This window comes from Ochotona curzoniae, unplaced genomic scaffold, assembly GCF_017591425.1.
Source record: "Ochotona curzoniae isolate NIBS_2020 unplaced genomic scaffold, NIBS_Ocur_1.0 scaffold_3208, whole genome shotgun sequence".
Taxonomy (NCBI): domain Eukaryota; kingdom Metazoa; phylum Chordata; class Mammalia; order Lagomorpha; family Ochotonidae; genus Ochotona; species Ochotona curzoniae.
In genome coordinates, this window is record NW_024467106.1 from 33,022,604 (window position 1) to 33,037,523 (window position 14,920).

General features: G+C 47.4%; 1 protein-coding gene across 1 annotated transcript; it reads left to right on the forward strand.

The window, feature by feature from the left end:
* The first annotated feature begins 233 nt into the window (after positions 1–233).
* Positions 234–10,776, forward strand: BAG1 (BAG cochaperone 1). Its single transcript, XM_040962827.1, has 8 exons — positions 234–476; positions 567–621; positions 1,797–1,925; positions 4,409–4,491; positions 6,744–6,857; positions 8,395–8,502; positions 9,941–10,003; positions 10,536–10,776. Exons 1-8 carry the CDS (start codon positions 417–419, stop codon positions 10,623–10,625), a joined length of 702 nt encoding a protein of 233 aa, XP_040818761.1. The 5' UTR covers positions 234–416; the 3' UTR covers positions 10,626–10,776.
* The last annotated feature ends 4,144 nt before the right edge of the window (positions 10,777–14,920 follow it).

Here is a 14,920-nt window from a genome sequence, read left to right on the forward strand (position 1 = left end):
GGGCCTCCGTGATGTGGTGGGCGGGGTTTCCTGTGTGCAGGGCGGGGCCCAGGCTCGTTGGGTGGGGCTTGGGGCGGTGGCTTTAGCGGATGAGGCGGGGCAGGAGCCGGCCGGCGCCGAGAGGCGGGTCCGGGAGGCCGGGGCAGGGTGGCGGGACGCGGCGCTCGGCTCCCACGGCTGCTGGGCGGCCGACAAGCGCGGGCCTGGCGGAGCGCGGCCACGCGCGGAGACCTCGCGGCGATCGGGGCCAGCTGGGCCCCCGGCGGCGCGCTCCTCGGTCCGGCCGGGAGTCGCGCCCGTCGGAGGCCCTGGCCGAAGGCCGCCAGCAGGCCTCTCGTCGTCCATCCCTGAGGAGTGCAGCCAGTGGACATGACCGATCCACCCGGGGCGCCGCCTCCGGCGCTGCCAGGCCGCGGATGAAGAAGAAAGCCCGTACCCGCTCGGCCCGGAGCGAGGAGACGCCGCGAGACGAGGAGGCTCCGCAGGTGGAAGAGGTGCCCCCGGCCGAGGAGGTTCCGCCGCCGGCCGAGGACGTGATCCCGAACGAGGTGACCCAGGCAGAGGAGCTCACCGGGACCGAGGAAATGGCGGCAGCCGGGCTCTGCGTGACCGTCACCCACAGTGAGCGCGGGCGGCAGGGTGGGCCCGGTGCGGAGCTCGAAAGGTCCGGCCACGAGTCCTCCGGGAGAGTGTCCCGGAGCGTGGGCTTCTCGGCTGTGTCCGTGGAGCCAGCTTGTGCGTGGAACTTGTGTCCTCACACCTTTGCTTGTGGCCAGGTCTTGGGCACTTGTTGGGACCTAAGTGTTGCGCGGGTTCGTGCCTCACCGCTGGGCCAGACTGTGTGTGTGTGAACGCGGGTTTGTGCTTTACCGTGTGTGTGTGTGTGTGTGTGTTGCAGGTTCTGTGTCCTGTGTGTGTGTGTTTGATTGCAGGATCTGAATTGTGTGTGTGTATAATCACAGGTTCTGTGTCATGTGTATGTATTGCAGTTTCTGTGTAGTGTGTGTATGTGTGTGAATGTGTTTGTAATTGCGGATTCTGTGTCTAGTGTGTATATGCGAGATTGTGGGATCTGTGTCTGATGTGTCGCGGGAATCTGTGTGTGTGTGCATGTTCAGTCGAAGGTTCTGTGTGTGTGTGTGCGAGCGAGATTGCAGGATCTGTGTCGGGTATGTCGTGGGATCTATGTCAGGATGTGTATGTGTGTGTGTTTAATCGCAGGTTTTATGTCCTGTGTGTGTGTGTGTGTGAGTGTGTGTGTGTGATTGCGGGTTTTGTATCCTGAGTGTGTGTGCTTGATCATGGGATCTGTGTTGTGTGTATGTATAATTGCGGGTTCTGTGTCCTGTTAGCATGTGACTGTGTGATTATGGTTCTGTGTCTGGCTTGTACGTGGTGGTGCTGTGTCTGCCTGCAGTGGGTCAGGACACCTGCGCCTGTGAGGAGTCATTCCGATTCCATCTAGTTTGGGTCTCCACAGGCAGATCTTAATTGAGTCAAACTCAGTCTGTGTCTAAGCAGTAGCATACATGTTTTGGTGGGATTGTTTTTGGTATATAAAATGAGTCTAGTGCCAGCCCCTCACGTGTGTTTTAAATGTACCTCTTGTGCCTCCTGTTAGGTATTGTGTGAGAGCAAACAAAACTCCTGCAGCAGATCACCAGAGGAAAGCAGTGCTGCTGGGAGCCTAGGGCCAGGGCTTGAAGGCTGGTGCTACACAGATGTAATACAGTGTCAGCCTGGGTCGCTGTATGTGAAAGAATCCATCTTCATTCACCACTTTTCTGTCTCCTCAGGCAATGAGAAGCATGACCTTCACGTTATCCCCCAGCAGGGCAGTAGCGAGCCACTCGTCCAAGACCTGGCCCAGGTTGTTGAAGATGCCATAGGGGTTCCACTACCTTTGCAGAAACTCATTTTTAAGGGTAGGCATCTTTTCCAGCTTTGAATCCTGATGGCTAACGGACAGATTTAAAACTGCTTAACGTTACTCAAAGGGAATTCTGTTTTCAAACTGGGCCATTCGTTCCTTCGGCAGATGCTTACTGAGGGTTTGCCTTGTATCTGACACATTTGTTCATCTGAACAGGCATCAGATTTGAAACCACGTGATGACAGAAATTTCACCATTGTGTACGTACATAATCGGACCTCCCTGGCTAGGTTAGATCTCCCCACTGTGTGTTCACATGGTACTACCTATCATTTCTGCATGCCTTGTAATGAGATTGCTATTAAAGAGTTGCTTTCTTAGTTGCTTAACATAAAACTTTGTTAAGTGTTAGGTTAGGGGTACTGTCTTGTGTCTAGTGCTTGACATTGTGCCAACTTAGAGGAAGTTTTTTATTAATTTTTATTTACTGAAAGGCAGAAAGACAGAGATCCTCCATCTACCAGTTCACTCTCCAAATGTATGCAACAAGTTGGGACTGGTCAGGCCAAAGTTAGTATCAGAAACTCAGTCTGGGTCTCCCATTGGGTGACAGGGATCCACAAAATTGAGCCATCCCCTGTTGCCACCTAGGTTGTACATCAGGCTATGTAGTAGGAACCTGGGACTGACAGTGGAGCAAGTGCTAGAACTCAGATAAGGTTTGCAGGCATTCTAAGTGTCAACTTGACCTTTGTACCAAACTTATGACAGGCTTGAATATTGCAGGCCTAGTTGATAATGCCTGTTTATATTTGAACCCACTCCCTGCCCACCTCTATCCTGTCTTCCCCCGCCTGTGAAAACCCAATTGTAGTGTCTGATGGGGATAGACTTATCTCATCGGGTGCCAGTTGTTATAAAGAATTTAGTGATAGATAACATTTTATTATTTCATAGTACAATTGCTTATCTTTTCTTTTTTTAAAATATTTTATTTAGGGCCCGGCGTGGTGGCACAGTGGTTAAGGGCCTCGCCTTGCACGCCCGGGATCCCATATGGGTGCCGGTTCTAATCCCGGCAGCCCCGCTTCCCATCCAGCTCCCTGCCTGTGGCCAGGGAAAGCAGTCGAGGACGGCCAATGCTTTGGGATCCTGCACCTGCGTGGGAGACCCGGAAGAGGCTCCTGGCTTTGGATTGGCATAGCATTGGCCATTGCGCTCACTTGGGGAGTGAATCATCGGATGGAAGATCTTCCTCTCTGTCTGTCCTCTCTGTATATCCGCCCTGCCAATAAAAATAAAATAAATCTTTAAAAAAATATATTTTATTTAAAGATTTGTTTTATTTAGCAGGCAGAGTGACAGAAGGAAAAACAGAGAGATTGACCCTCCATTTGCAGTTTCACTCCTCAAATAGCCATAATGGCTAGGGCTGAAGCCAAGATCCTGGAGCCTCATCTGGGTCTCCCATGTGGGTGGCAGGTGCCCAAGCATTTGGGGTGTCTTTCATTGGCTTCCCAGGTACATATGCAGGAAACTGAATCTGAACTGGATCAGCGGGGACTGGAACTAGCATTCTGATATGGGATTCTGGCTTTACAGAGGGTGGCTTAATCCATTGCACAACTCCAATTCTCTCTTTAAAAACAAAACAAAACAAAAATTTCATTTCTGAACTATAAGAACAATAGATATTCATGTTTCAAAACAGACAAAATCATAAAGGAGAACATTCCTCTGGGTGTAGCTCTATATAATACTTTACATTTCTTTCTTATGATGAATTTTTTCTTAAAATTCATTGTGTCATTGAAGATTCTTGAAATTTAAAAAAGCTTTAATGCTTATAAAGTCTTCAGTGGTATTTTTAAACAGCCCCCTATTCCCGCATACTTGACTCTTTCTGGTTTCTCACTGTGATGAAGATTGTACTGAGCATTATCATATAGTAGTCACTGTGTAGACACGTGCAATAGTTACTTACGACAAATGTCTAGAAGTATAAAGTTACTTAAGACACCCTCCAAAAGTGTTATACTGAGAGAGAAGACAGAACAGGTCAACCAACCATCTCAGCTATATCTTGGCAACGAAATACGGGGCAAACAGAGACTCTATGATGGACTATGTCAATCAGTGGATTCTTCAACGACCTCACAGTGCTTGGAGTGTCAAGATTGGAAGCGATTCATAACTGTTGAAATATCAAAACCACTTGACCAAGAACCTCAGAGCTTACGCTACATCCGGGACCTGGGGAGGGTGGGAAATTGGGTGGGCCTTCTCCCTTAATACCCCACTTTAAACATGAAGGAAACAATATGGGAAAAATAATAGTCTTACCCACTTTCCTGTAGCCCTTGAACCTTTTTACCCTGATTAACTATGTAAAGATTGTCAATAAAAAAAAAAAGTTAGACTGATTTATCATCGATTAGTGAATAAACTTGTCTATTTCTCGTACACTTGTTAAAAATCTATATTCAGTGTGTTACACAATTGTGACAGCTTGGCATACCTGTCTCCTCTTTTCAGGAAGATCTCTGAAGGAAATGGAGACACCATTGTCAGCCCTTGGAATACAAGATGGTTGCCGGATCATGTTAATTGGGGAAAAGGTAAGTGGCTTTTTCCATCCAGAATCCCTGACTCTGAGCAGACTCAAGGCTTTCCTATGTGATTCTATTGAGAAAGTCAGACAGGACCTAGATTCCGCATGGGTGACAAGCGCCTCTTCACACAAACACAAGTCTCCATTTGTTGGATGGGGTTATTGGGTGTTCTTGTATCTTCCTGCTCCTTTTGGTCAGGCCTTGAGCTCCAGGACCTAGGCTGGCTGTGTCTCCTTGACAATGTGGCTTTGTCATGGTGGTGGGATCTCTGGCTTAGTGTCTGAAACAGACCTCATTCACTCTGAGTGAAATCTGCAAGGGAGTTTTTGGCTAAAAGAAACCTGGAAATATTTAAATAAATAAATAAGTACTATGTGCCAGTTTTAAGAGCTTTTCTCCCTTTACTTTTTTTTTTCCCCTCCCATGAGAGGAAAACCTTCTTTATCAGACTCAGTTCTTTCCCAGGAGTCAGTTGGTGGTAGGGGAAGGAGGTGGCAGGTGACAGTAGTTGCCCTGAAATGATGAGAGAGGAATGGAGCAGCCCTACATTGTGACACAGTGGGATTGTTGAGCTTGTGAAGTTTTTTGAGGTGGCCAAGCAGAGTGACAGCTGATTTTAGCCAAGTTGGGGCAAAGAATCTAATATAGACTTGAAACTGTCAAAAACCTGGGCCTCAGGATTTGGCCACAAAGAGAAGTGAAGTTTGGGAGAGTGTAACAAACTTTGCCACCCAGTGTTTTGGTAAAAGAGGGGAAACATTTTCTAAAATCATGGAGAATGAGGATGGGCAGGGGGCAGTACCCAAGGATGGAGTTTGAAGAGTTGGGGACTGCCCCAGGGTGTAAAGAGCCTAGTCGGAATTCAAGTTGCCCTGCCTCTTTTGGCTGAGTGACCTCAGGTTACTGTCTTATCTTCAGTTTCATCCTTTGTAAAAGTACTTCTCACAGGGTTGTGGTAAAACTTAAGAAAGTAATATAGGACAGGTATTGTGGCACAGCAGATTGAGTCACCACCTAGGACCTGCATCTCATCTGAGTGTACCAGCGATCATGTCTTTCTTTGGTTCATATCTAGCTTCCTGCTGGTGCGCACCTAGAAAACAGCAGGTGATGTCTAAAGTGATTGAATGTCTGCCACCTGTGTGGGAGACCTGAATGGAGTTTCTGGCTCTTGGCTTTAACCTGGGTGTTTAAGGAGTAAACCATCACATAGGGGCTCTCTGTGTCTGTCTCTCTGTGTCTCATCTCTTGTCCCTGTGTCTCTGTTGTTCTGCCTCTCAAGAAAGAAAAAAACATCATGAAGGCAATGTGTCTAGGATAGTGGCTGGCAGGGCCAGCATTGAGGAATGAGACAATGGATGGAAGATATTGCTCTCCCTGTCTTCCTTTCCTTCTCTACCTTTCTCTCTGATGCTCTATGTTTTATAAAACATATAAAGATATATTTATTTTTATTGGAAAGGCAGATATACAGAGAGGAGGAGAGACAGAGAGGAAGATCTTTCATTCACTGATTCACTTCCCAAGTGACCACAGTGGCCAGAGCTGAGCTGATCTGAAGCCAGGAACCAGGAGCTTCTTCCGGGTCTCCCACATGGGTGCAGGGTCCCAAAGCTTTGGGCCATCCTCTACTGCTTTCCCAGGCTACAGGCAGGGAGCTGGAAGGGAAACAGAGCCGCTGAGATTAGAACCGACGCCCATATGGGATCCTGGCGTGTGCAAGGCGAGGATTTCAGTGACTAGGCTACAGCACCAGGCCACATGTGTATATTTTATTTAAGTGTAGTGGCTGGTGTATAGGGAATATTCAGTAGCTGTGTTGGCTTTTTATTATAGTCATCTTATTGAAACAGAGATCTCACTTCAGAGGCAACAGTAAAATGATAATTTTGCTTGTCTTGGCATTCTGGACTCTTTGTAGTGAGTGACTCACTGTAATTTGTTTACCCTCCAGGTTTCTGTCTGGCTGTTGATCAGCCTGGGTCTGAGGTTGAATCTGACACTTTGATTGTCTCTCTTCTCTGAATTCAAGCTGCCAGGACCCTCCCTGGAATGTTTACCTGACATCTCCCTCTGGCCTGAATCTTTGTATTTAAGAAATTTCCAAGTATAACCCTTTGACTTGGTGTTCACAGAGTAACAGAGTTAAGACCCCTCTTTAGATAAGTTGTTTATCCCAGTTACAGTCAGATTTTTTTCCAACTGGAGGCTACTGTTCTTGGTGATTATTGACTTCATTTTATTCTTAAACATTTTAGAACTGTCCAGAGGAAGAGGTTGAACTAAAGAAGTTGAAAAATTTGGAGAGGTCTGTGGAGAAGATAGCTAGCCAACTTGAAGAGCTGAATAAAGAACTTAGTGGAATCCAACAGGTAACTTCTTTCCTTAGCTTTGGCTTGCTACCTTCTATAAGAACTGTGAGTAGAGTGCAGCCAGGCTGCTCCATTTCTGATTCTGCTCCCTGCCTGTGGCCAATGAAAGCTGCAGAGAGTGGATCCAGTACTCTTGGGTAGACCTGCTACATGTGGGAGACCTGGAAGACCCTCCTGGTTCCTCTCTTCAGATTGGCTCAGCTCTGGCCATTGTACCCACTTAGTGGATGGAGGATTTCTCTCTCTCTCTCTCTGTCTCTTCTCTCATTATAAATTTGTCTTTTCAATGAAAATAATTAAATCTTTGAAAAAAAAACAACAAAAAAATCTCTTGCTTCATGTTGTCAATCTGCATCTGTGGCTCTCAGCTTGAGAGCTCTGTGTGATCCAATCCTTGCTCCATCTAGTTGGGTGTTGGATAAAGAAATGTGAAACACTGTGATTCAGTGAAACCTTGGCGGGGGGAAACAATGACTGGCCACTCCCATTTTTTTTTAAAGATTTATTTATTTTTATTGGAAAGGCAGATATACAGAGAGGAGGAGAGACAGAGAGGAAGATCTTCTGTCTGGTTCACTCCCGCAATGGCTGGAACTTAGCCGATCTGAAGCCAGGAGTCAGAAGCTTCTTCCAGGTCTCCCACGCGGGTGCAAGGACCCAAAGCTTTGGGCCATCCTCGACTGCTTTCCCAGGCTACAGGCAGGGAGATGGATGGGAAGTGGGGTCACCGGGATTAGAACCGGTGCTCATATGGGATCCTGGCATGTTCAAGGTGAGGACTTTAGCCACTACACTATTGTGTTGAGCCTGGCCACTCGCATTTTTGAGCATCTGTCTGTTTGAGGAGTTGTATTAAACATCTTTGTTTATTCTCCAAGGAGTATACTAAGGACACCTGGGGCAGGCATTGAACACAGCAGTAAGATGCCAGTTAGGATACCGTCATATCCCTAATCACACAGTCTGGGTTCAGGGCCAGCTCTTGCTCCTGATTCTGGATTCTTGCTGGTGCAGCCTGAAGGTGGTAGTGATGGCTTGAGTGGTTGGCATCTTGCTAACCATACGGGAGAATTTAGTTGGGTTTCTGGCTCCAACCTATAGCTCCCAGTTTTGACTCACACCCTGGTCCAGGGCCATTGTGGTCATCTGGGTTAGTAAGAGTGGATGGGAACTCTCAAAGAAAAAAATCAATAGATATTTTAAATAATGAGGGTTTCATGCCATGGGCAGTCTTATAAGATCACAAGCTGGTATGTAGCAGTCAGGATTAAAGCCTACTTGCTGCTCAACCTGTGCTCTTAGAGTCGCTTCCTGTGTGCAGGACTGGGACTGAGGGCTTCAGCAAAAGTAGCGTCCCAGAGGGTTGTAGGAGATAGAGCAGCCTACAACCTTTGTGTTATTGCCAAGAATAAGTTTTGGGCCTGAGATGTGAACAGGCCTGTCAGAGCAGTGATAGACTCAGGGTTTCGTCATATCATTGATACAGTTTTCCATGAGCCTCAAAGAGCTCTTATGATAACCTGTTATTTCTCCATAGGGTTTTCTGGCCAAGGATTTGCAAGCAGAAGCTCTCAGCAAGCTTGACAGGCGAGTAAAAGGCACCATTGAGCATTTTATGAAGATTTTGGAGGAGATTGACACTCTGGTAAGTGAGCTGAGAACTAGTTTTCTGTGACATTCCTTTGGTTCATTTCACTCTTTCAGTAACTCCATCCAATTGCCTGAACAAGCCCATTCTTCAAGCGCATTGAATGTCTCCCACTGTGTGAACACACCAAAGAGTCAGTCCCGATTTGTAGATACTCATAACTCAACCAAGGGCTTTTTTTTTTTTTTTTTAGAATTGTTTGAAAGGTAGAATTAGATATCTTCCATCCATTCATTGCCCTGCCCCAATGGCTATAACAGCCACAATGGCCAAGGCTAAGCCAGACTGAAGCCAGGAGCCAAGAGCTTCTTATAGATTCAGGGGCCCAAGTACATGGGTCATCTGCTGCTGCTTTCCCAGGGACATTAGCAGGGAGCTGGTTCAGAAGTGGAACAGCTTTGAGCTGGTGCCTGTATGGAGTACTGAAGTCATCAGTGGTAGCTTAATGTGCTATATCACAATACTAGCCCATAAGAAAGGGCTTTTGTCATATATGTTCATGTATGCTGTTAGTATCTGTCAACATCATATAGCTGGAACCCAAGTGGTCCCTGATGTCATGATCAAAAAAACCACAAGTGTGATGGCTCAATAGCTAAGTCCTCATTTGGAAGAGGTGGCATCCATATGCACACCAGTTTGTGTCCTGGCTGCCCCGCTTCTCATCTAGCTCCCTGCTTATGGCCTGAGAAAGCAGTAGAGGATGACCCAAAGCCTTGGAACCCTGCACCCGTGTGTGGGAGATCCAAAAGAAGCTTCTGGCTTCAGATTGGCTCAGCTCTAGCCATGCTGCCATTTGGAGAGAGAATCAGTGGATAGAAGATCTTTCTGTCTCTCCTCTCCATAAATCTGATCTGCCTTTCTAGTAAAAATAAAGTAGATGTTTAAAAACGAAGCTACGGGGCTTCCTTTCTCTGTTCCTCATGTAACTAACACTTCAGTGAGCTCATCTCTTTCTCTGTAGAATTCCAGTAGGTCCACATCTTGTGAGGCTATGAGCATCATTGAGCCAAGCTTCACACAGACAAGTAGTGATGGCATTTCCAGTCTGGGGCCCCTGTCTTGCTGTGAGCTTCTCTGAGCTTTAGATGCAGCCGAGGCAGGAAGGTGGGGGCTGAAGGCAGGTTTTGCAGACAAACAAAAGGTGCTTTTCTAAGTCATGGTGAGTCATGGCGTAGCCTGGCAGGGTAGGCTAACACAGGAAACAGTGAAAGCACAAAGTCTCTTCTACATTAGCTTCAGTAGTTCCAACATTGAGGACAAAGGACACTTTTACAGGGATGGGAGCCGTGGAAAGGGCCATATAGGAAACAGAGCTGGGGAAGTGATTGCTGAAAATGCACGTCTCATTCACATCAGGGTCTGCTATGTTCCTGAAAGATTCTCATTTCTTTTTCACAAAGGATTGCTTATGTGTCAACTCATTTTTTCATAGATCCTGCCAGAAAATTTCAAAGACAGTAGACTGAAAAGGAAGGGTTTGGTGAAAAAGATTCAGGTGAGTTCTGTGGTAGTAGAGGACAAAGTGGCAGTATGTTGGGTTCATGTTTATGTATGTATTTGAAGCTGGGTAATGTAGAAGTGTGTGGAGCATTGCTTTTTTCGGGTACTACTTATCACCTTGAACTCAGCATATCAAAAAGAGTTTCCTTCGTGTCCCTGTGGTAATATTTGAATTTGAGCTATTTAAGGGGGAAGCACCCTGGAGAACAAGTAGGACTAACATATTGCATATTTCTGCAAGGCCCCATTCTCGTGTCCCCTGGAGATGAGCAATTGCAGTGCAGCAGCCCCGAGGCAAGGCACCCTGTCCTTAGGTCTCTTAGGCAGTTGTTGATCTAGAACATGGTCAGAAACCCTGGTGCTGGGCCTTCCTGCTCTCTTCTGTTCTCCCACTACCTTAAAGCCCAGGTCAGGTGCCCTTCATACACACATGAATTGCTCAGAATGGCTCTGTGTGGGCATTGCGTTGGCTGGCCTCAGCAGGCCGCCTCAGCAAGCCCTCACTGCTCTGTGTGTCTATCTTTTAGGCATTCCTAGCTGAATGTGACATGGTGGAACAAAATATCTGCGAGGAGACTGAGCGACTCCAGTCTACAAACTTGGCCTTGGCCGACTGATGTGCCATGAAGAGAAGCAGTGCTGCCCTGAAGAACGGTGTCACCAACTTCTTGGCCAGGATCTCTCTGGGCTGCAAAGGGCAATTGGCCAGCTGCTGGATTTCCCCCTCCTACAGCAATTCTCTGAAAAAGTATTGTCTTTGCCACCTGACGTTAGCGCTCCTGTCTGTTTTCTCTGTCCCATGTGGCCATGCTGTATAGCAGCCTACCTTTTCTGGAAAGGACACCCTCTACCCAAGCTTCTCTAGCTCTTTAACTTTCAGGTGCCTTCTTTGGGCTGGAGAGAGCTTGTTTGCCCTGGGTGAGTTCCAGATTTATGGGCTGCCTTGGCCTTCAGGTACACAAGAGGTTTCTTGCCATAGTGTTCCCACAGCCTCATAGATGTAAACCAGAATCACCAGATAGCTGGATCCATTCAGAAATACTGAGTGGCTTGGGATAGGTGTTTGCCACACGGACAATCCAAATATCCCCCGATGTAACCCAGCTCCTGAGCATCTGGCTGAGTTGTTGGTTTATAGACTCTGCCCAGCCCTGGGGCCATCCTGTAGGGGACTTGAGATGTACAGATTTTCCTGTCCCTAAGCAAACCTTCAGCAGAGGGTGAGAACCCAGAGCAGGCTGAAGCCAAGCCACAGCTGTGGTTTAGGAAGTGCTGAAGAGGGAGCCAAATAGAGTAAAGCAGGTGGCCCAGGCCAAGGCAAAGCTCAGGAGTGACGTTTCCTTCAAAGGCATTTCTATTACTCACACCCTCATGGGAGCAGTTGTTTCCCTCATGGTTGTTCTTGTCCGTCCCCTCATCCCCTCCCCTCCCCATTCCTCCCATTATTAAAAAGTGTGTGTGCCCTTCATCAGGCAGGAGATTATTTTGTTTCCATCTTGTGGCTCTAGTCATATTTCCTCCCCATATGGTTCTGGTCCTGCATGCTGGAATTCTTAGCTGCTATCACTTCAGTTTTTCTCTTCTTATTTGTTCTTATATTATTTGAAAGAGATTTTTCATCTAGGTAGCTTGTTCTACAAATTCCCACAGTGAACAGGATCTGGACCAGGCTGAAGACAGACGCCCAGAGCACAGTTTGGGTCTCACACATGGGTGGCAGGGCCCAGTAGCTGACCCATCATCTGCTGCTTCTAGGGTGCCTATTAGCAGGAAGCAGGAACTGTAAGTGGAACTGAAGTCTGTCCCAGGCACCACAGTAGGATGTAGGCATCCCAAACAGTGCTTTAACTCGGGGCCAAACACAGATCCCATGTCACTTCACTGTTTGGCAAAGGGTCCAGGAGACAGGCTTATAACAGGTCACTCTGAGGGCCACTTCAATAAAGAAGGGTTCCCTGATTCCCAGGCACTTAGGGCTGGGTGGGCAAGGCCTCAGCAATGGAGTAGAGGTGGACCAGAGGCTAAAGACTCAGGGGCCAGCCCAACCCACCTCCAACTTTTGTCAGAATGGTTCACAAATTCTATTTTTTTTTTTTAAAGATTTATCTTACTTGAAACGGCTACGAAAAGAGAGGCAGAGAAAGATCTTTCATCTGCTGGTTCACTCCCCCAAATGACAGTCAGAGCAGTGTTAATCAGAAGCTGGGAGGCAGGAACTCCTCCTTCTAGGTCTTTCACATGGGTATGTAGGGTTCCAAGGCTTTGAGCCATCCTCTGCTGCCTTCCCAGGTCATTAGGGAGCTAGATTGGGAGTAGAGCAGCTGGGACTCAAACAGGTGGCCATATGGGATGTTATCGCCACAGGCAGAGGATTAGCTTGCTGCACCACTGTGCCAGCCCCTAATTCTCTTTAAAGATGTGTTAATTTATTTGAATGAATACTAGTACTATAGAAAGAGACAGATCCTCCAACCACTGGTTCAATCCCCAAAAAACTGCAGGTGCTGGGGCTGGTTCAGGCCAAGGCCAGGAGCATGAAGCCCCATCTACATCTCCCTTGTGAGTGGCAGGGGTCCAGGTACTTGGGCCATCTTCCTCTGCTTTCTCAGGCACATCAGCAAGGAGTTAGTCAGAAACCGAACCATGAGGGTGCAAACCAGCACTGATATGGGATGCCAATGTAGCAGGCAGTTGCTTAGCTCTCTGTGCCACAACTCTGGACCCTAATTTTCTGTGTGTGTGGCTTTAAGCCATTGCATGTAATGAGAACTGACTATGCTAGACACGTTTAAGTTCTCCGTATATCAATCTCTTAGCAAGATTTATTTTACTTGAAAAGCAGAGTTATACAGAGAGGGAATAGGACACACAGAGAGGTCCTTTATCCTCTGATTCATTCCCCAAGCAGCTGCAATGGCCAAGGCTGGGTCTGGCTCAAGCCAGGAGCCTGAATCCATCCAGGTCTGCCCTGTTGGATGGTGTGGGCCCTTAGGCCATTTTCAGCTGTTTTCTCAGGTCCATTAGCAGGGAGCTGGATCAGAAGTGGAGTAGCCTGTACTGTGCTTAGCCAGTGTTCACGGGGGATGTCAACCTCACTGGTGATAGCCTAACCTTCTGCATTCCAATTTTGGCCCCAAATGGTAATTTAATCCTCACAGCGCATATACTGTGCTACCTCTTAACCCAGGTAAGGTTGTACATGTCATTCTCTTGTCCCTTCTCTCCATCTCCCTCCATGTTGCTCTCTTCCTTTCCTCTCTCTCAAATTTGTTAACAGGACAAATCTGAATGATCATGAAATGTGATTCAGCCCCAGGCTTAGAAGCCAATGCATGGCTCTCCGTTTGTGTCAGAGTAAAGATAAAAGTCCTTCGCTCATGGCTCCTCCAATCTCATCTCCATGCCTTCTCCTGTTTGCTCTCTACTGTCAGCCACTGCAGTCTTCCTTCAGGGCCTCAGCCGCCCTGAGCCCTTTTCCCAAGGCCACTTCTACTTGAACAACTTGCCACCACCTTTCCTCCACCCCATGCCTTTCCTAGGGGCCTCATCTTCAGAACTTAAACATCTGTTCCTAGAGAAACCTACCTGCTTCTGAGACCCCTGAGTGGGCCTCTCCTGGTTTCCCATACCTTTTCTTGGGAAGCATGTGTCCTAGTTGGAGGGTTTATTTGTATTAGCCTATAACACTAGACTGGAGTTCTTTGGGTTAAAGGGCTTCTGTGTCTTTAATGGCCATGTTTCAAACACACTGACCCACATATAGTAAGCCTGCAGTAGATAATTGGAGAGTGAATGGATGTTTAATGCATCCAACAATACCAAAGTTTCCGCAGAAACTCTGTTGGCACTGGAATCCACACTGTCCATGGACACTGTCTTATTTAAAGGTTGAAAAGAGGCCACAAGCACAGGAACCAGAGCTGGGGGTTGGTCCAGTGAGGGTTATTGAGGGTTGCTCTGATTGGGTTGCAGCTCCCCCTGGTGTACTTGAGGGCTGATCATGTGGCCAGCAGGGCTGGGTCCCTGCACCCACTGATTTACAGAGGAAGGAGAAATAGAACAAATTAGTCAACTACTCCAGCAAAACTTGATAGCAAATTTCTGGACGAATGGAGACTAAGGTGGACTATGTCAGCCAATTGACCTTGGAGGAATTTCCTCATCCTTGAAGTGGCGAGATCAACAGCATCTTGGAACTGTCAAAATCACTTGGCCAGAACCCTTAGAAAATGCTCTATACGGGGACCCTGGGATGACATTGGCTGGTCCCCATTGTTGGGTACTGAGGCGGTTGGGAGGCTGGATGTGGTTTCTCCCCTTGTCTGCCTCCTTCCTCTAGATACTAGAAGAAAAAGAAAATGTGGAGATAATGATCTCATCCACTTTCCCCAGCTTCTTGACCCTTCCCACCCTGATTAACTATATAAAGATCATCAATAATAATAAAACTTTTAAACAAACAAAAAGGGGGCCACGAGGCACAAACTGCTGGTCACTAAGGGTGGCAACGGGGACCTGTGCCTGTGTACACAGGGCTCATGCACACAGACCTGCTCCTCCATGGGGTGACCCTGCCTGGGAGCAGGGAAAAGACAACTCTTCTTAGTTGTCCTCTGTCCTGGGACAGAATCAGACCTGCTGCAGGTGTGTGGTCCCACAGACTGGCCCTTCAACCTCAGAGAATTCTTTCTCACATTGCCTAGTGGATTGGTAGCAATTTCTACTTATTCCTTCAGATCACCTCTTAAGCCCTTTGTGTGCTAGTCAGGCTCTTACTTGAAAGCACCAGAAGCCTAATTCCAAAGTAACTGGAAATTTGGTAGAAAATTGATGGGCAAGATGGCAAGTTACTCTCAGAGTTTTGGGAAGGTCAAGAGTAGGTGGGCTTCAGGAATGCAAGCATGGCCCCAAA

Bases quoted from the DNA above. Each gene is read 5' to 3' on its own strand.
- BAG1 (XM_040962827.1), top strand. From the start codon at position 417: ATGAAGAAGAAAGCCCGTACCCGCTCGGCCCGGAGCGAGGAGACGCCG. The intron at 477-566 runs GCTCCGCAGGTG...CAGGCAGAGGAG, and splicing joins AGACGCCGCGAGACGAGGAG to CTCACCGGGACCGAGGAAAT. The intron at 622-1,796 runs GTGAGCGCGGGC...CTGTCTCCTCAG, and splicing joins CTGCGTGACCGTCACCCACA to GCAATGAGAAGCATGACCTT.